Source organism: Lytechinus variegatus, chromosome 15 (genome assembly GCF_018143015.1).
Source record: "Lytechinus variegatus isolate NC3 chromosome 15, Lvar_3.0, whole genome shotgun sequence".
Classification (NCBI taxonomy): Eukaryota; Metazoa; Echinodermata; class Echinoidea; order Temnopleuroida; family Toxopneustidae; genus Lytechinus; species Lytechinus variegatus.
The window spans coordinates 27909920-27932056 of record NC_054754.1 but is presented as its reverse complement, the minus strand read 5'-3'; the positions used below and the strand labels follow the sequence as shown (position 1 = coordinate 27932056).

General features: G+C 39.5%; 2 protein-coding genes across 2 annotated transcripts; both read right to left on the bottom strand.

Annotated features, from left to right (window-relative positions):
- Nucleotides 1-6780: 6780 nt before the first annotated feature.
- On the bottom strand, nt 6781-8066 carry LOC121429155. The gene has a single exon (XM_041626085.1). The coding sequence runs from the start codon at nt 7758-7760 to the stop codon at nt 6879-6881; it is 882 nt and encodes a 293-aa protein (XP_041482019.1). The 5' UTR covers nt 7761-8066; the 3' UTR covers nt 6781-6878.
- Nucleotides 8067-10842: 2776 nt separating this feature from the next.
- LOC121428868 lies at nt 10843-12301 on the bottom strand. The gene has a single exon (XM_041625736.1). The coding sequence runs from the start codon at nt 12299-12301 to the stop codon at nt 11225-11227; it is 1077 nt and encodes a 358-aa protein (XP_041481670.1). The 3' UTR covers nt 10843-11224.
- Between the last annotated feature and the right edge of the window lie 9836 nt (nt 12302-22137).

Sequence of the window (22137 nt, the reverse complement as noted above, 5' to 3'; positions counted from 1 at the left end):
CATGCCAGGAATTACTCCTGCCGGGTACCCATTCACCTCACCTGGGTCGAGTGCAGCAGTGTGGATAAATTTCTTGCTGAAGGAAAACACGCCATGGCTTCGATTCGAACCCACGACCTTCTGTTTCAATATGGAGAGCAGGGAGGAGAAGAAAGAGGGGCAGAGAGGGGAAGTATATATAGAGGTAGGATATTGAAAGAAGGACATGGACAAGAGAGGGAGAGAAAGATGGAGAAAGAGAGAAAGTGAGAGGAATCAAGAATAGGAGTATAGCAAGAATCATAACAGAAGGGTAGATATATAAAGAGAGCGAGCGAGGGGAAGCGAAATAGAGAGCAAGAGCAAGTAAGGAAGTTAGGTAGAGCATTTGGATTGAAAAATTAATGACACATATAGATAAATCATTCAAGGAAAAACAGATAATAATAATAATAATTGCCAATTTTTATAAAGCGTTTTTCCCAGAATGGCCCAAAGCGCGTTAAAGCATATCATTACCCCGGTCATTGGATTCATTTCAATCTCGCACAAAAAATGCACAATTTCCACTCCCTGGGGAGCATTCCTTGCATTCATCGCAGCCACATTATGGCGCTGGCAAATTCAAACATACAATATCTTTCGCATCCTACCGGGTACCCATTTAGCACCTGGGTCAAGAGTGGCAAAGTGTGGATTAACGCCTTGCCAAAGGACGCTAGACCGCGGTGGGATTTGAACACACGACCCTCTGTTTACAAGGCGAGAGTCAGAACCACTACACCACGGCTCTTCATTTGGTTTGTATTTATAAATAGAAATAATGTGAAACTGAGATGGGTAGAGTAAAAATTAATAGCAAAAGCAAATAAACTAGGGATGAAAGAAAATATTTATCATTTCCCATTATCTCTCGAACAAATAGTCGTAACCATCATAACCACAATTCCATAGAGCGAAATGCAAACAAATGCTCAAAAGATGAAAACAAATCATCATTCAGCATGGAGTATCCGGGGCAAGCAGCTAAATGCCTTGCAATATACTAATGGAATGGCAACACAAATATCCAATGAATGATGAAAGAAATCGTGATTCAATTTCAGTCCTTCAGCCAATGCTGCAAAATCTGATAGAATTAGAAATGATGCGACTGATTTATTTATGTAACATTAAGGCTGTCAGAAAGGCAACGTATATTAGCATTACATCAATGGCCCGAGGCTTATAGAGAAGAAAATTTGCTCTTTGGAAATGAAGTTAATGGATTTTTATGTCTAATGAATTAAAATACTCTAGATATTGATACAGACTACGAAAACAGGAAAATGAAAGAAGAACAGGAGAACTATGACACACTTTTGCTGACATCTGAAACTTCTGTACAAATCAATTTAATTCAATTCAATTGTGCTTGAAAATGTCTATAGAAAAATAAAAAATTAATTTGCTAATCATTTAAAATTAGTACTCTTAGCAAATTGTCCACACCTGAAATGACCAAGCAGCCAAAGTCTTCAGACTTAAAAGTGTATTGCAAGAAACCCATTTACAATTGATGGCAAAAATATCAATTTATACTCAAATATTGCAAGTACATGTAATCGATTGCAAATTTGCCCATTTTGCAAAACTCGTAACTAATTTTTAATCTAAAATTGACCTGCAGTTGAATGCAAGTTTGTTGTAATGCCCTCTTCCTATCGCAAGTCCAACTATCGCTTCACAAATGTTTCAGCGAGACACGAAACAAGAACATCTATGCCAAACATTCAGACCTTCTCCCAATTGAATGATCACTGAACACAGCTATAAACATGTGCATGCTTCTCATTCTAAACACATTCCAGTAATTACTTTCCCGGGCAAAAACCTTGGAGTTCAGCGTCTTATTTCTTATCCATGAAAGAAGTAAAGGCCCCTTCTCATGCCCCTCAAATCTCATTTTCGGTAACGAGACCCTCTCAATTTGACAGTCCATAAATCTTTTTCTTTCGTCAAAAGAGCAATAAGGAGGATTCTTTAATCCTCCTGTGTGTTTATTTTAATTCAAAAATAGCTCTTATAGCGCCATTATATGACTAGCTTGATGAGGTGTCCTATTGGATTTCAATTCTTTTATGAGGGGGGGGGTCTAAGAGATGTCTGGGTTTTTTTCACTAAGAGCAAGAGCCGCAAAAAGTGTTCCTCAGTTTTATCTCTTATCATGAGTGGCCCTTATTTGTATTTATTGGAAGAAGAAATTCTTACATATCGTCGCACGCATCACGAACCGTCCTCTCTGCGCACTTGGATGTGAAAGTTAAGCGCACTGTATCTATTCCACGAACCATCCTCTCTGTTACGTTGCCCACTATGGCGTAAATAATTAACTTCAAGAAAATATAAAGATACGGGATGAAACTTTGGAACCTGAACTTTTTAACGAAGACACTGGTAAATAATTTGCTCTCCTAGTAGATGCACTTATTGCTGGTTTAAAAAAAACTTTTCTTTAAATGCGTTTTCTGCAAAAGTAACTTTCGCATAGAAGTGCTCAGAGAGGATGGTTCGTGGTGCATGCAACGATATGTTGGCTCCCAAACTTGTTATCTCAAAGTATATATTTATTGATTTTCTATCTAACTTTATTTTTCTATTCAATTGGTGCCCAATATAATTCTAGAACAGGGTTTTAAAATGGAGAGGGTTGTAAAATCTTATTCCTGCTGGTTTCTTTTAAAAACAAGTGGAGCGCCTCTGGCAGTCTCGCCTGCATTACGTGATTTAATATAGCAGCAGTGCTGACTTTGAAAATGACTATAAAAAATATTCATAAAATGCTACTACGTTCATTGACCCGAAATGACATTTGACCTTGATCAAGTGATGACTTGTGCAAGATGAGCAATGATACTGGATTACCCCTATGTCCATATATATCAATAAATTTTCAGTTCTGATGGCAATTCAACAATTACCTACAACATGGCCAAATTTCACTCAGCCTAAATGACCTTTGAACTTTGTCATGTGACCTGAATGTTCAGTGATACTTGATTACTCTTCCGTCCAAGTTTTATAAACTTGATCCATAAACTTTGAAAGTTATAATGGTATTTGGACAAATACACAAAATATGACAAAATTTCAGACCCTAAATGACCTTTGAACTTAGTCATGTGACTTGAAACTCGCAAAGGATCTTCAGCGATACTTGATTACTCTTTATGTCCAAGTTTTATGAACTTGATCCATAAAACTTTAAAAGTTATGATATTTCAACAAATACACACAATATGACAAATTTTCACTGACCCTAAATGACCTGTGACCTTGTTCATATAACCTGAAACTACAGCAGGATATTTAGTAATACTTGATTACCCTTATGTTCAAGTTTCATGAACTAGGTTCATTTACTTTTAAAGTTATGATGTCATTTCAAAAACTTAACCTTGGTTAAGATTTGATGTTGACGCTGTTGAGGTCAGAAAAGAGGTACCTGAAGAAAGATTTTCATTATTTGGTCTGAATCCATTTTTAAAAGCCCATTTATAACCTCAGACCTATCCTCCGTCTCATGGCTTTATTAATTTGTCCATGTCCAGAGAATAATTTTCCTGGTATTGCAATGCAATTTGCTCCACATTTTTTAAAGACTGCTACACAAGAAGTCTTTTGTGTAGCAGATTTGTTTCCATAGGACTATACAGAACATAGCTGAGAGCTTTTTTCTCTTATGACAAAAATTAAAATTCAAATATGGTACATGTACAAGGAAAAATTATTTCTAGATGTCTCTTGTTTTCCTTGACAAGTGACTATCATAGATCTGGAAAATACTCATTTACTTGAGCACTTTTAATGAGATCTCTGCCCCCTATCACTTTTATCCTTCTTCTAAATAATCATAAAACTATTCATTCAATGCCTCAATTCTATGTTTTCAAATGTGATCCCAACATTATCAGCAATGGCTGCCCCCAGTGCATGATTTATCAAGATTCTGGTTCCAAATATCATCAATGTATTCACAAGACAAGATTTCCATGCTGCTCTAAAATGTTGTTTTCCACAGATAAAAGAGGAGTTACATAAATGCATCCCCGAGGAGTTGGGGAAAACAGGAATAGAAAGGGATCTCTTAAAGACAATTCAGATTTGAAGATATAAAAAGACACCCATCCCATGCTATAATTTCACGAATGTGCGTCACGTGCACGGGGCATTATACAGACAACCCTGTTCAGCGGTCTTAACGTTTTCATCACCGTAAGAAATCAATGGGTAATATGCATTAAGTGCTCTTGTGCTGACACGAGCCATGCATCCCGATCCAGGCAGATAGTGATGGGAAAGCTAGAGAAAGAAGTGATATGAAACGTACCCTCGGTGCCCGCAGGCATGCGTCCATAGCACCTATAGCTCCCTGAGGACAACAAAGCAAGATGTTACGCCAATAACCATCATTTATCCATATCATTTATTGAGGTAGTGGGATTAGATATGATAGTCCCTCTGCAATGCTTTGTAAAGGCTAGTCTAGTTTCAAGTCAGAAATATCACTCCTCAGTCAAACTTAACGCAGCTTAAGGGGCTTAATGTCATCTGGAATCTTGTGAGAAAAAGGGAAAATCAAGAACTCATCAAGGCCACTCATATATTGTATTTTCTGTTAGGAACTAAAAAGACACTAAGCTATCTTTTAGGACGGTATTAATACCTCTTTGGCTATTAACAACAAAGATTACCTCATAATAAACCTGTGACACAATATTTGCTCTAGGCTTAATTTTGTCTAAGATGTAAGGTTTGCTGCATTCATAATTCCCCTACGGCTACCGTAAATGTGACCTTGCCAATAGGGTTGCAATTGGGTTTTATGTTTAAGGTTTGGTTTAGGTTAGGGTATAGTGCTAAACCCAGGGTTGAAGTTGATCATTCGATTAGTGTGTGGAATTTATACAGCCGAGCAATTGTCGCCAGAGCAAACGTCATGGAACCAATGAACAACTTGCACGAATGTGACACAAACAGTTCTTGATATTTAGTCTCATACAAAAGAACACAACTAAAATTCTATTAGAATGTCGACCAATTGTTTTGACAATAAAAAATGGTCTGGTATAGAGTGTTAAATTGTATTTAAAGTCATGCAAAATGTAAATAAGGATAAGATATAATTTCACATAAACTAGAACATGAGTGCTTACTTAATTGGATTTACTTGGATGTTGAGACATAAAGCAATATGCTTATGTGCCCTTCGTTGATTTTCTTATTTTGGTAAGGTCTGTACTTCAGAGAGAATCATGAGCGCTAATCACAGACACGATTTCATAGCAATTATCATTACAATGATGATTCAAGATTAACGTGTGAAAAGGCCCTTTGACAGTGCGAAGAATAATCACTCTTTCTGATAAGCTAATCTTCTAATTTTTGCATTTTGAAGACCGAGTTACCTTTTGGGCTATTTATAGAGAACCTTGTCTGGCAACTTATTGTTGGTTTCAGGTGGCTGGGGACAATCCCACTGCTGCCACCATAAGTCAGAATGACTGTACGTAGCTCTTCTCAAAATGCAATTTCATTAACAAAATCACAAGATTATGTTTCACTGGGTTACAGGCTTCTGGGTTACCCAATCCTACCACCTCTCTTTTAAATGGGAAATAAATGCAATAAAAACATCAGTGAATTGACTTCTGGTCTGGTGCCAATTTGTCGAATCCTGAGTAAGTCCTATTTCAGTTCACCTGGGTCCCGTAACACATAGGTTAGCAATGAATCGTACGCTTGATTTTCACAATTGTACATTGTAGTCAATGCAATCAATCGTAGAAAAATGTTCTACAATCATTGCTAAGCTGTGTGTTACGAGCCCCTGGACACAATTGTTATGCTCTCGATTACATGAACAAAAGTTTGGTTTGGCAAAGAGAATTTTTAATAATTACATTATCAATACGTTTCATAATTTCTCCTTTCATGAGCAATCAAAAGTTGGTAAATAATGCTCCTTTGACTAGTGATTTTTCAGGTATACTGAAAGGGTTCGAGCCGACGACCACAACACTGACACGACTCACGAGGGCTGCGGTTTCATTGAACTCTTTTATTCACCAAAGGAAAACAGCCTCGGTCAGACACTAATTCTGCATTTTGCTTCAACATCTAAAGTAAAATTGTACATCAAGGGAAGTCCTTGCAGAAGTCTTCTCTACTTCAAAATTAAACTTCCTTCTGTAGGGACAAGTCTCCTCCTCAACAACAAGCAGTGGGAATCCCCTGGCTACTGCCAGTGTCATGAGTCACTGGACTCTCTCCCTAGCTAACAATAAAAGTGCAATGGTGCACATCATAGTACAAAAGCATCCCTAAAGGGGGTACATGAATTGGCATTACTGCTACTCCAAAAAAGGCGGGAAAGAATTAGCCAATGAGCAGAGAGGGAGAGAGTAAGTCAAAGCTGATAGAAGTACAGAGAGGAAGAAAGAGTACTAAAGATAAAGTTGGCAGATATAATGTGCAATATAAGTTCATTATACACTTTATATTCAAATGCTACATGTACTGAATTGAAATAATAAAACATAGTATCATTTTAACTAGATTTTTTTTAGAGAAATATTACACAAGGAAAATCCAATTTACAACATCTTCCCCACGATTAATGTCATAATGTTTGAAACAAAGATAAAACACAAAAAATACAATATCTTCCCCACATTCCATGCAATAATAGTTGCTATCTGCGGTAATTGCATGAAATTCAAAATGAAGTATAAAAGTGCTTACTACAGTAAACTTAACATGCAGAAAAAAATATGTCAAACATTATAGAATATTAATCACACTCTATATCAAATGCATATAAGATGAAAAGTCTCTCTAAAAGAAATAATCTTTTCACTTCACTTTGGTAATACCGACACTGGGAGATGTAGTCGATTTCTGTGTTGTCCCTTGTTCACCCGACGGGACCTCCGACGCTCGACCTCATGATTCATGTTATCATGTCGAGATCTGTCGTCTTCAAGGGGTTCATTCTGCGGTATGGCATCTTCCGCCACATTGGTTTCTTCACTAGGAACATTTCTACCAGTGGGCTCATTCTCTCCGCAAGAGCCATTTTGATTAAGGGTGACAGGTCTCTCTTCACCAGATGTAAGCCTATCAGGCTCTGAGGGTTCCCACAAGAAGGTGAAGTAGGGGGTAGTATTCTCTGAAGTGGGCAATGGTTGTGACTTCACTCTGTCCTCTGGCTTATCCTGTGGAGTAGGAATTGCTATTTCCTCCCGCGGGTCAGGAATCAACAATCTCCTGTTGACCACCTTTGTTGGTCCTCCAAACATGGGTCGGATTTTATACACGTCACCCATCTCATTCACTGCTGTCACAATGAAGGGATCCCTTAAGACCTTGTCTTCAAGTTTATGACGTCCTTCAAATGCGCATTTCTTCAGTAGTACCCTTGCGCCGATGTTGAGAGGTGAACTCATAGGGAGGGCATCATGCCTCATCTTCTCACTATTCTGTATCATTTCCATATTCTGCTGCGCTAACATGTGGGCCTGTTGGAGTGACTTAGAGTGTTCTGACACAAAGTCTTCATCCCAATCTGCATTTCCATTCCCTATGAGTTGGTCCAGTGGGGTGTTGGGCTCTCGTCCATACAGAAGTCGGTACGGTGACAATCCAGTTGTTCCATGTGGAGTACAATTGTACAAGAATACCAACTGGCCAATAAGCCCAGGCCACTTCTTTCGACGGTCAGGATCAAGGGAGCGAATCATACCACACAAGGTTCGGTTAAATCTCTCTGTCTGCCCGTTTCCTTGGGGATAGTAAGGAGTGGTATGTGTCTTTTCAATGCCATATAGCTTGCACAACTCTCGTACCAACAAACTTTCGAAATTTCGCCCCTGATCTGAGTGAATTCGAAGTGGAGCACCGTAGTGAACGATCCAACCATCAATCAAAGCATGTGCTACTACTGCGGCAGTTTGGTTCTTGCAAGGAATGGCTTGAGCAAATTTGGTGAAGGCGTCTGTGATTACTAAGACATCCTCATATCCACCTTGGCCTTTGTCAAGCTTGAGGAAGTCGATCGCGATCAACTCGAGGGGTCTGAATGCCAACAGATGCCGTCTTGGGGTCCGTATAGCTGGCGTTGGAGTCTTGGATGCAACACAGGGAAAAAACTTCCTGATGTGTCCTCTCACATCATTGCACATACCCGGCCAAAAGCATCTTTCCCGCAGGATTGCTAAAGTTCTATTGATGCCTTGGTGGCCCCATTGGTCGTGGGCCATTTCTATCATCTTTTCTTGGAGACTCTTTGGTACAAGAAGCTGTCTTCTTTGAGGATGTTTTGATTCTGGTGGTTGCCTATACAGGACTCCCTTGTATTCTATAATGCTAGCTCGCTCCTTCAACCAGGACTTTATTTCTGCATTCTCTTGTTTGATTTCATCCTCGGACTTCCATTCACACCTGAGATAACGTCTGCACACAGAGAGTGCATTGTCACTCTGTTGAAGAGTTTCAAGTTCTTCTACTGAGTATGACGGGTACACGCCAGGAACTCTCGGCGGCTCCTCATCTACCAACTGGTCTCCTGAAACCACAACTTCTGCCGGGAGGACAGTGGTCACCGTCAGTGCTCCGATCATCTCCTTCACCTCGCCTTCATCATTTCCAGGGCACCTGCTGAGTGCATCGGCACATCTGTTAAGTTTTCCAGGACGGTATCGGATATCCAGCTGAAAGGCTGCCAACTGTGCTACCCACCTCTGTTCAGTGGCCCCCAACTGTGCAGTTTGAAGGTGGGCTAGAGGGTTGTTATCCGTGTATACAATACACTTAGCACCCAACAAATACCCTTTGAACTTCTCGACTACTGCCCATTTAAGGGCAAGAAGTTCTATCTTGAAGCTTGAGAAATCTGGATAATTCTTCTCGGCTCCACGTAGGCTACGGCTTGCAAACGAGATAGGGTGTAAATGTCCATTGTCATCTTTCTGCGACAAGCAGGCACCAAGTCCCTTTAGAGATGCATCAACCTCGAGTATGAATTCTTCTCCAAACTTGGGATAGGCAAGAACTGGTGTTGAAGACAGTCTCTCCTTAAGCTCATGAAATGACTCTTCGGCCTCTTTGGTCCACACAAAGCTTGTGTCTGGAGTGATGTCCCCTGTCTTCCTTCTCCTTTTCTTACACTTCTGTCCAGTTAGTGCATGGAGTGGTGCTGTTATTCTGGTGAAGTCAGGGACAAACCTTCTGTAATATGAAGCAAGACCGAGGAAGGAGCATAATTCTGATCCGTTTTGAGGTACAGGCCATGACTTGATCCTTGATACCTTGCTTGGGTCTACCATGACACCCTTCTCAGTGACAATGTGCCCTAGGTGGGCTACTTCTTTCTTGAAGAGCTGGCACTTTCCTCCTTTCAACTTCAGGCCATGTGTTGTTAGGCGGTCAAAGACTTCTCTGAGTGTTTCGAGGTGCTCCTCAAACGTTCTGGAAAAGACCAAAACATCATCAAGGTAGAGTATGACTTTTGAAAAGTTCATGTCACCAAAAATTGCCTCCATTACTCTCTGAAATGTGCTTGGGCTGTTGCATAGACCCTGAGGCATTCTTTCAAATTCATAGAGTCCCCAGGGTACACGGAAAGCAGTTAGGGGCACCGATTCTGTGTGCATAGTGATCTGGAAATATCCATGAGACAAGTCAAGGGAAGAGAAGTATTTGGCTCCATTCATTACTTCTAATGATTCGTCTATTCTGGGTAGTGGAAAGGAGTCTTTGACTGTTAATTTGTTCAATTGTCTATAATCAATACATAAGCGTAATGCCCCTGATTTCTTCCTCCCAAGAACGATCGGACTGGCATAGGGGCTAGTTGACCTCTTTATAATCTTACGTTCCAGCATGTCTTGTAATAGATCACGAACCTCTGAAGTCACATGAGGAGCTATCCTTCGATAGGGCAGACGCACTGGCTTGTCAGAGGTCACTCTGATTTCATGTGGTACTATATCACAACATCCCAGGTCGAATTCATCTTTAGAGAATGCTGCTTCATGATCATGTAGGAGTTTAGCAATCCTAGATGCATCTTCATAAGCCATCCCATCTAGGCTGATGCCCTGAGGAAGCAGTATTTCCGTACCATCAGTGAAAGAGAATCTCTCCTGTGATGCTGATGCTGTCCGACGGGGAGGCTTGGTATCCATTGCTTGCTCTGGCTCATGTCCGTCGTCATCAACTCCCGGCTCTGTCTTGGCAATCAATACATCACAGATATTAACCTCTAACTGGTCATCTTTAGCTTGTAGACAAATTTCACAATGTTCTTCCACTTGTTTGGCAGAAGCAATAGTTGAATGGGGTGGTACTATGAAATCTCTGTCTCCAGAATTCATCAGTAGAACATGCATGTCCCCATTTTCAGCACAACAGCCTTCAATGACTTCAACCTGGGAATCTCCAAACTGGCTGTTACCCTGGATAAGCCAGACACTTGACTCAGGATCTTCCCCACCTTGGAAAGGCCTCATTGCGCACTCTATGTGTTGTATCGTCCTGGCAGGCAAAACTACTCTTGTTGCCCCAGTAACAACCTCTCGTACATGTGCACTACCTGCAGTCTCAATGTCGAAGCAATCCTTCACCATCTGAAATTCCCCTTTCGCTCTCTCCAAAGGAAATAGTGCTCGAAGGGCATTGCATCCCAGCAGAATAGGGAAGTCTCTTTGTCTTTCCCCACATGACTCTCGTTGTACGATTAGGAATCCTATTGTAGCTTTTTGATCGTTTACAGAGACATGGGTTCGGATGAAGCCTTCCACTGGTACTTTGGTTGGTCCCACACCGACAATTTTCAAAGGTTTATTAAATGGGCTCACTTCTCCTACCGCTGCTTCCAACTGTCGATGAAACACGTCTGATGGTATAATGGACGCCTCTGCCCCAGTGTCGAGGATGCAGCCAATGGGTACACCAGCAACTTCTGCTATGACAGCTGGGCTTTCGGAAATCAAATCAGCTGTGTCGACTATCTCATCCATTGCTGGCACAACCTCTGCCACTGAAGTTTGTCTGCCTTGTGCCCCACTGGATTCATTTACATCCTCTGAATTACCACCAAATGACATATCAGTTTGTGGATTGGTTACAGTTCCTTCTATGGGCTCTTCTGTATGATATTGCTTTCTAATGTCCTCTGCCGTTTGGCCCTCAACAACAGAGGGGTCTAGTTTTCCTCCTGGGATGCGATATGTTGGTGAGGAATACTGGCAGCTCCTTGTGATGAGGACTGGAAGACTGTTGGCCTGTTGAAACTGCCATGATTCTGCATGGTACCTGATTCCGTGCTCCAAGTGGGGAAGCTTTGATTCTCCTGATGCCAGTTGCCAGCAGAGTAATTATATTCATGTGCAGGGGAACCGGTGGGTATGTTGGGGCAGTCACGTCGTAGATGTCCTTTATGGCCACAGCTGAAGCATCGTCCATCAGTCCTCTTCCTCTGAGGTTTTCCTCCTTTCAGCTTGGCGACTTCTCCCCTAAGTTGCTCCAACTCCGTCATTATAGCTTTCTGTTGTTCTACTACCTGTTGCACAAGCATGGAATCTTTCATGACTGCCCTTCCAACTTCAATATCTGCTTCTCGCACTCTGGGCCTCTGAGTGGTGGCAGTCTCCTGAAAGAGTTTGAGGGCTTCCTCACGAATCTTGGCAAATCCATCGATTTCATGCATCATCTGTATTCGCCTCAACTCTCTCCTCACCCAAGCCTCCCGGGCACCATTGACAAATTGATCACTTAAGGTCTTGTTTTTCAACTGACTTAAAGCTTCTCCTTGAGCTTGTGTAGTGGCAGCTTTTTCCATCTTGTTGTAGGTGCGAATCAGGGCACGGCTGAAGTCACAAAGTGATTCTCCATCTCTCTGTATGCGATTATGAAACTGACTACTGAGGGTCTGTGTGGTTTCCTGATAGCCAAAGCACAATTTCAGACGACTTACTATTTCATCAAAATCCTGTCTCTTTGATTCACTGAGACACATTATTTCCTCTCGTGCTGGTCCTGAAAGGTGATCTAGCAACAGTCGAGCTTTGCTACTCATTTCCATATTTTGGTTAGCAGTTACTCCATTAAATTCTTCAAGCCATTCTGACAAGGACATATCATCCGCATGATGTGGCATCCCTCGGAATTTTGGTAAGTTGCTCTGTAATATACTCTGTAATCCAATTGAACGGCGGAAGAATTGGGACAAAACATCCATACTCTCAGTTGTAGCTGATGATGAACTCGAACTGGTTTCCATGATCCTAAATTTCAATTTGGAACATAAAAAGAATTTTGCATACAGAATAGCGAAACCACAATACAATCACTGCAAAAATCAGTAAAAAAAGCATATGTTGTCCATTACATACAGTCTGACCGAGGCTGTTTAGAACCAGTCTAAAGTCATTTCAATTTTACGTTGTGCACGATGACACCAGGATAAGACCACGTACAATGTAAGTTCTCAAGATTTCTTCTAAGTCCGATATCTGCAGAGCCCGCACCAGATGGTCCCTTGTTGCTGATGATCCCACTTCTGACACCATTGAAAGGGTTCGAGCCGACGACCACAACACTGACACGACTCACGAGGGCTGCGGTTTCATTGAACTCTTTTATTCACCAAAGGAAAACAGCCTCGGTCAGACACTAATTCTGCATTTTGCTTCAACATCTAAAGTAAAATTGTACATCAAGGGAAGTCCTTGCAGAAGTCTTCTCTACTTCAAAATTAAACTTCCTTCTGTAGGGACAAGTCTCCTCCTCAACAACAAGCAGTGGGAATCCCCTGGCTACTGCCAGTGTCATGAGTCACTGGACTCTCTCCCTAGCTAACAATAAAAGTGCAATGGTGCACATCATAGTACAAAAGCATCCCTAAAGGGGGTACATGAATTGGCATTACTGCTACTCCAAAAAAGGCGGGAAAGAATTAGCCAATGAGCAAAAAAGGCGGGAAAGAATTAGCCAATGAGCAGAGAGGGAGAGAGTAAGTCAAAGCTGATAGAAGTACAGAGAGGAAGAAAGAGTACTAAAGATCAAGTTGGCAGATATAATTTGCAATATAAGTTCATTATACACTTTATATTCAAATGCTACATGTACTGAATTGAAATAATAAAACATAGTATCATTTTAACTAGATTTTTTTTAGAGAAATATTACACAAGGAAAATCCAATTTACAACAATACTATGGAAAGCACACTGCAAAAACTCTGGTGTTGATTTAACACCAGCCCGGAATCTCTATATGTCCACACCAGAGAAGAGTTAAACAACACCAGGTTCCTTTTGGTCTAACACCAGATAGGTGTTTATACAACACCAATTAGTATTAAAGCAGCATCGGTTTGATTCCAAACTGGTGTTCTTTAAATACTTCTCTGGTGTGGACATATAGATTCCTGGATGGTGTCATATCAACACCAGAGTTTTTGCAGTGCAATGTGAAGGAGAAACTCCCTGTAAATGTGGATGTGGCAAGACATAAATGAAAGTAGGTAGAATTGAAAAATCACTCAGAAAAGAATTGAACAGAATGGGGTAGAGTCAGGAGATAACAAACTCTTAGATATGACTATCATTTATTGAAATATTAGTGGACAGGAAACTATGAAAAATTCAGACTGTTAATTGTAAAATACAACTCGTACCATTCCACCATTTTCAGTCATCAGAAAAAGGCTTTTCACAATCTGGAAATGTTTTCACATAACTTTTAAAGGTGCAAAAATCAATTTCCTTGATGGTCGGCCAAAACGAATGAAATTGAAATCTTCGAAAAGGAAGATGAAACAATTCTACTTGGGAGAGAGGCTAGCAGAACTGTATCACAGAAATCATCAATCATCGAGGTTCTACCATAATCGAAATTAGATTTTCCAGGTATCCTTCATAATGTGCACCTAGGGGTTCATTCAAGCAATTTTCTATTTATCGCGTACATGAATCACATGATACTGAAAACACAAAGCACGGAAAACACAGGAAAGCATTCAAGCCATTTTTCATCAATGCTGATTACCTCTCTCTAGGCATCGTGTACAATGCATTCAAACATTAAAACTGGAATTGCATACATAAATCATGTGATAATGAAAACACAAAACACAGAGGCCTGTATTCTGAAGTCAGGTTTGACTTAGGCCATGGCTTAACTCTGTGCTAAAATTATGGGGAGCCAAAAGTTCAACAATTCTGTTTATATTGTATATTTCTTATATTTACTATTCTGTTTCCCTTTAATTCCATAATGAAGAGGAACAATAGCTGGTGTCAGTTTAACTCCCAAGCTTTTGCAGTGTCTGCTTCTAACTGCAGTTTGACACAAGAGTATAGATATGATCGGAGTGCAAAAGGTGCATTTTTAACCAAACGCAGGACACTTGAGAAAACATACAATTTTTAACAAAATTTCTTCTGTTAAGGCAATTTCTATGACTGTAGTACACAATATCAACCATTTTTGTTTGCGTTTTGAAATACATGCATCTCTTGACTGATGAAAAACATTTAAATCAAACATTGTCTGAACGCAGTGTCCGAGATCAAACAAGGTGCACACTGAATGCAGCCGAGATCACATCCTCAATCAATTTGTAATGCCGTGCATGATGGCCCCGGTATACACCATTAAGCCAATGTTGCCCCATAATGTCTACAGTCTTTCCTGCATACCAAAACAGGTGCTTTAGTCCCCCAAGTGCCTGACTGGGGACTGTTAAAAAATGAGTTGTTTTTCAACACAGCTATCTAGACAAAAAAAAATGCAATCAAGTTTTAATGTGTTTTTGATTTGACTGATTTACTAAGAAAAGTTTTGTTTTGTTTCTGGACTTGTGATCTGTAAGACACCTTTCATCTTTATGAAAACCTAGAACTTCCAATAAAATGTTTCACATTTGATCTTTGCCATTCAATTATAAGTCTACTCCCATCCCTTTCTCAACCCTACTTCACTTCTTTGGTATAACCTCTCTTCTCTTTCTTCTCCCCACTCGCCGTCGCCGTCTCTCTCTTTCTCTCCCCCCTCTCTCTCTTTCTGTCTTCCTATATCTCACTTTCTTTACCTCTATCTTATTTCTAACATCCTCAGACTTATATTTTCACATACAATTCAATCATTAAGGTTCGTCCACATCATCACACATGTCATACAAAGATTATTATTCATTTTCCCCAACAGAGCTAGCATCAGGACTGTCCTTCAATATGATCTTCATATCATACCTACTTATTCACCCTCCATTCTTAGATTTGTTCATATGCAGTAAAGGATTTTCTATTACTATTTCCACTATCCTAGATATTCCCTGCCCTTTGGAGACTAGATCACATTTCCTCCAAAATAGACCCACCAGGAGACAGCACCCCCCCCCCCCGAAAATAGTCTGCAGAAAGTCAATTTTACAGATCGAGAGTGCATGCAGGTTTGCCCCGTGCAGTTTAAGGGAGCGGACTACTTTCAACATGCCGCCCAGTTCGTTGGGGGGTTAATTGAAAATCATTTGTTGAGTGGTAATCGAAGGAGAGGGGGATAGTCCACGCAGGTGACAACTTGTAGTGCTTAACCCTCAACATACCAAGAGAACCTCCATCCCAATGGGATTGATAGGGAGTGCCTGCTCGCTGATGTAAGGAAGATCTAGGAACACAGAAGATGCATTGAAAATGCTTGTCAAATGACAATGAATACCTTGGAGGCATTTGTTAAAAATTGATAGTAATAACAATGATAACTTTTTATTTACCCAGGGTAGCATATGGCTACCCTGGGTCCAATAACATTATTACCCTTCTCCAATCTAAATGCTGAGCGCCTAGCAAGAAGGCAGAAGGTCCTGTTTTTTATAAGTCTTTGGTATGACTCGGCCGAGGATCGAACCCACGACCTCCCATTCATAAGGTGGACACTCTACCACTGAGCCACCGAAATTGATGAACCAAAACAGCAGTTTGTTCTAAGTTTTAGACGAAAAAATTGCAAATATGTCATTTGTCCAGAGTCCAGGAAAAAACCTTAGTTTTCATTCACCTATTATCAGTAGAATTCTTGGTTACTCATCCTCATGAAGGGCATTTACATTCTCATTGTTATTGAAAGCAGTCTGTGTTGTGGTTTAGAAAACTTATTATTGTATCCTGAAAATTTTGTCCTTTTAAGTAAATCTAGATCGGCTGTGAATATACTGACCAGCCGAATTTTTAATTAATTGTAAATCTTGAGGAATAAATTTTAACTCAAATGATTGAAATTCAAATCTTTCAGATTTACATTCAAATCAACAAGGTTTAAATCTAAAGCTTATATTCAGCTGGTCACTATTCACAGAGGATCTGGATTTATTCTAAATCTTTATGACTGTATTCTGAAGTCACCCTTATAAAAATCGCCAATGGTATTTGAATGGTGCCGAATGGTAGTTGAATGGTGATCTGAATGGTAAATGGTACGCGAATGGTATTTAAGTGGTGTTTCAATGGTAAGATCTTAATGGTAATTGGTAGTTTATTTAATGGTAAATGGTATACCATATACCGAATGGTGTTTCAGTGGTATGTGACTAATGATATGATTGGTATGATGAATGGTATACCATTTACCCAGTGGTGTCTCAGTGGTATTCAATGGTGTCTCAGTGGTATGTGCTTGTAATGGTATGATTGGTATGATGAATAGTATACCATACATCCAATGGTGTCTCAGTGGTATACAATGGTGTCTCAGTGGTATTCAATAGTGTCTCAGTAGTATGTGCCTGTAATAGTATGATTGGTATGATCAATGGTATACCATACACCAATGGTGTCTCAGTGGTATACAATTGTGTCTCACTGGTATTCAATAGTGTCTCAGTAGTATATGCCTCTAATGGTATGACTGGTATAATGAATGGTATTCAATGGTGTCTCAGTAGTATGTGTCTCTAATGGTATGACTGCATGGTATACCATAATATACCCAATGGTGTCTCTGTGGTATACAATGGTGTCTCAGTGGTATTCAATGGTGTCTCAGTGGCATGTGCTTGTAATGGTATGATTGGTATGATGAATAGTATACCATACATCCAATGGTGTCTCAGTGGTATACAATGGTATCTCAGTGGTATTCAATAGTGTCTCAGTATGCCTCTAATGGTATGACTGGTATAATGAATGGTATACCATGCACCATGGTGTCTTAGTGGTATACAATGGTGTCTCAGTGGTATTCAATGGTGTCTCAGTAGTATGTGTCTCTATGATGGTATGACTGGTATGATGAATTGTATACCTTATACCCAATGGTGTCTCAGTGGTGTCAAATGGTGTCTGAGTAGTATGTGCCTCTAATGGTATGACTGCATGGTATACCATTATATACCCAATGGTGTCTCAGTGGTATACAATGATGTCTCAGTGGTATTCAATGGTGTCTCAGTAGTATGTGCCTCTATAATGGTATGATTGGTATCAATATGGTGTCTTAGTAGTATGTGCCTAGTGGTATATATAATCATGTTGGATAATTGTAAAGCTATAGTGGCTTAGTGGTGTTTGCCTAATGAATGCCATTTGTGTTAATGGTGAATGATATGCCCAATTGCATTACCCATTAACATAATTCCGAAGATTTAAAGAAAATATATCAAAGATTAAAAGGTATTTAGAGTTAATTAAATATTTGACCTGTGACTTTTATGCGAGCAGCTTCCCCAAATCAAGTGTAATCGCTCATGATTGTAAACATGGTCTCTTTCATTCTTTTAAATTGTCTTTGTCCTTATTAAGTAAAAGGTCTATATGTGTTTAAATATTATTGATCCAGTGGTTAAAATACAATATTATAAATTTGTTATATTTTACAATTGTACATATTACCGTCTAAATTTAAATCTGATGCAATGGGTGCAAAAATAAAATCAATCGGTCAATGAAATCTTTTTTGATAAAAAGGGTTTTAATTTTTAATTAATAAGTTTTATTCTATTTTTATAATCATTTTGCTTGTTTATGGCCGCTTTTTGTAAAAAGAACTATATATTGAGTGTTTCAAGAAGATATTTGCAATCAATCCCAAAATTTGATCAGATGCAAATTTACAGGTGATGATACATTAAGTTTATCTAGAACATATCAATTTGGATTTTTTATGGATCAGTTGCAAGTTTGCAATGAAAAGTATGACTCTCATGATTTTGGAGTCTGAAATTGATTTGCGTTCGATTGCTTCGATTGCAAGTTTCTTGCAATGCCCCATATTTTGCTCAAAATTAATTCACTGTTGGTTGTCTTGGTCCCCCAACCTCTATCAAATTCCCATCCGCAAACCCTGATTTGGTCTGTCTGCAACGTCAAAAGCCCCATCTGAACCCATTTGTACGCTATTATAGCTGCTTCCAATCATGAATTATTTCACCCTTTTTTTACAAATGATATTTTCAAAATTCTATTTTTAGACCCTAGATATTCTTTCCCACTTGTGGACGGCGTTTATAAAGAGGAGAGCTATTCTATAGGCCGGCATTACTTGATTGAAATGATTTATCCACATGGTCTTGCTCCCTCACCCCTATCAAAATTCCCTGCCGCCATACAGGGTATAGTACAATGTAACAGAAAAGAAATCTACTGAATGAAATCTCAATTTCAATCATTACAAAAGCAAATTAAAACTAAGAGGAGTGAGTAAAAAAATATATATATAAAGGGGAAAAAACAAGAAAAGAAAAAAGGCAAAGAAGAAAAGAAAGATTAACAGAAAAAAAGACAACGAAAATAAAAAAGAAAATAAGAGAGAGAACAGGAAAAAAAAGTGAAGGGATCGAAAACTTTTTTCATAGATTCCAAGATCCAAGGAAAACAGTGGCACTCACGCCATCATGGTTTCCAACCCAGAAGCAATCTAGAGGAAAAAGAAGACACCCCTGATTTGGTTTTAATCCACCCCTCCCCCCCCCCCCCATATGCGTTGGCAAGCAGGGCCGGGCCGCTTAATTGGCTGCTTGCTAGCTAGCTCTATTGCACGCGCGCGCACGTGCGTCTAACCGCCAATTACAATATTTGAAAAAGAAAACTCCATCTACCGGGACCGCCGTTTTGCTGTTGATAAGTCCGTCGATAATTCATCAAAAACTAAAGGAACATGGGTCAGATTCGGACAGCGACTTCAAAGTCATTTGTAGAAGTCTAAACAGTAAGTTCTATAACAATTTTCTTTGATTTATTTCTCAAATTGTCTCAAAATGTTAGATGTCGGTGTACTGCCACGACCACTACACTGCCACCGCCATTGCCCCGTTGGCGCTGGCCGCTGCTCTACGCGGCCGGGACGTGGCTATGACGATAGGGAGTGCTTATGCTTTGTGTTGGCTGAGTTTAGCTCGGGGAGCATTGAATAGATTAGTAATTCGCTCATATTGCCTGATGTTTATTGTCAATGTTTTACAATAACCGTCTCTGAATACGTTGAATTCATGAATGAATGATTTGTTAATCTAATGTCAAGACTGTCAAAACGTTAATTGTGAAACACGTAGGGCCTATACTGCACAACGTTAATTCACTGAAATTGAAAACTTGCCGCGACAAATAATGTTTTGGAATTAGGCCTATAAATTTGTTGTTGTTGATGGATGTTGGTAAATGAGATAAAATGGAGGTGAAACATGGAAGGGGTCCTAAACTTAAAAAAGTTTAAAAAATGATAAAGGCTACGCAGCCCCTATAATTAGTATAAAGTTACACTCTACCACTCATGGCACGTATGGTGAAATGTGCACTTTGTGTGTGGAACTGTGACTGGACAGAGTGACAAACGATTCCTATTCAATTTTTCTACAGAGGCTGCAATAATTATGCAGAGAAAAATGGCGCTAATGCAGTTTTGCACCGGCTGATTACCAGCATACCTCGTCACCAAAATTTGTTCCCAAATGTCATGACAGGTCTCTCAGTCACATTTCGATGTTAATACCACCGCTTTTCAAAATATCTGGAACGGCTGTATTTAGTCTTCGATCTCGATGAGTTGATCTAATCCGTAGACATCACTTCGCGGATTGCTTGGATTCGCTGTAATGTTTATTGGGACTGAAGTTAGCGAACAAATCAATACATGTGGCGAACAAACAGCCAACATGCCACATGCGAATCTTTTGGTCGCATAACTTCGGTCCATATCAACATGACGGCAAATCCAAGCAATCCGCAATATTTTGAAAAGTGGTGGGCATATTGTGTATTGACCTCAAAATGTGTGTAGACAATTTCTGGTGGGGAGTTTTGCTCGAAGTTGGCTGGTGTGAAACTTGTGAAGCATTAATGCGGGAGGGTATTATTAGATTTTTTCATGGGGCTAGGCATATCAATTTTTAAAGTAAATTTTATCCTTTTTTTTAAGTTTGTCCTGTGATCACATTTTATCTGTTTTTATTTATTTACTGATCAAAACTTGCCTAAAACAATGTCTGGAATTCATCCACTGACATATGATTGTCCATGAACGGATCCATGATTTCTCAAAGGGGGTAGTGGGGCAGATTTTCCCAAGGAAACTTTGAATAACAAGCAAACCAAAAAAGAGATCCTCTTGTATGAGACAATATTTTCAATATAAATATTTGCTGTAACTTTCGAAGGGGGGGGGGGGAACACTTGTGTAAGAAAGCCACATTCTTATCTTGCTCTCAAGGTGGGGGCACAGGGGTCCATTGCAGAAAGAGTTGCGTTTAAACGCAGGTAAAAAAATCAATCGCAAGTCCCAAATGCGCGCTGTTGATTGGTTGAAAATCAAGTTGCGCATGATATTTAGAGTTGCGATTTATTGCAACTCTAAATATACAACGGACCCCAGGTCAAATGTGCCCACTTGGATCCGCTTCTGCGATTGTCAATACCAGGGAAATGGAATTTATGTCATCGATTACCCTCCTTTTGAAAATTGCTGCTCTGGAAATTTGATTTCAGATGACATAGCTATTACTAGTATAAATCATGCACAGTTATAATACAGCCTTGTCTGAACTAAGCTGAACAATATCACATTTCCTTATTGTTTTCTTGAATTCTGGGCTGGTAATCAGAGATCCATGAAAAATATCTCTAAAATTAAAGTTCTAAGATCATTCTTTTTCTATTACTATATTAGTATTCTATTTTTGTTTGTATCTGCACATACATGCAGATTTTACAACACTCAAATTGATTTTATTTCATTTTCAAAGTTTGGACGACGGATACACTGGATGATAAGGTTAATGGTCCAGCCTTATCTGGGAATGACACGACGGGTGTTGAACACAGAAAACGTGCCGTGTACAAGAAAAAAAATGGAGTTATGAAAGGTATGTGTGTAAGAATTTTCTTCAGTAGGAAAAATTGCAAAGCTTCATGAGATAAAACAGATTGTATTCCTGCAGTGGCATAGCTGAAAAAAAAATCAGTATGTTGGCTGAGGGGGAGGGGTGGACGCTTTGTCCTCAGGTATTCATTTGTTGTGGTATTTGTCATCATTGGGGCCTCCCATTAGATAATAGGTTATTTTCTTCCCATCTATGGTTAAACATAAATTTATTTATCATATTTTACAAAATGTTTTGTTGGTATTTGTTAATTGGCACCATTCAATTGAATGGTAGTGTATACTGCAAATTGCTCGATATTTAAAAAAATATATGAACTTCTAAAGAAAGCTTACACACACGACAAGCATTGATGTTTTGAACCCTTAGCTAATATACTGTCCTTTGCATTGTTTTCATCCAATATTTCTTATTACAGCTTCAAGGAATTAATCCTGCCGGGTACCCATTCACTTCACCTGGGTCTAGTGCAGCACAGTGTGGATAAATTTCGGGCTGAAGGAAAACACACCATGGCTAGGACTCAAATTCATGACCCTCTGTTTGTAAGGTGAGAGTCAGAACCACTAGACCATGACGTACCCAAGCTGATGTCATATCCCCACTTGTTCTTTTGTATTTTATTACAAGAAGTCGTGCTTATTTACACTTTGTCCTCCGAGAACTATAAAAAATGGAGTGAAAATTTATTTCAAAGACATGTCCACCCTAACAAAATGTTGATTTGATTAAAAAGAGAAAAATCA

Coding starts and splice junctions, on each gene's coding strand:
- LOC121429155 (XM_041626085.1), bottom strand. CDS start 7,760: ATGATTCGCTCCCTTGATCCTGACCGTCGAAAGAAGTGGCCTGGGCTT.
- LOC121428868 (XM_041625736.1), bottom strand. CDS start 12,301: ATGGAAACCAGTTCGAGTTCATCATCAGCTACAACTGAGAGTATGGAT.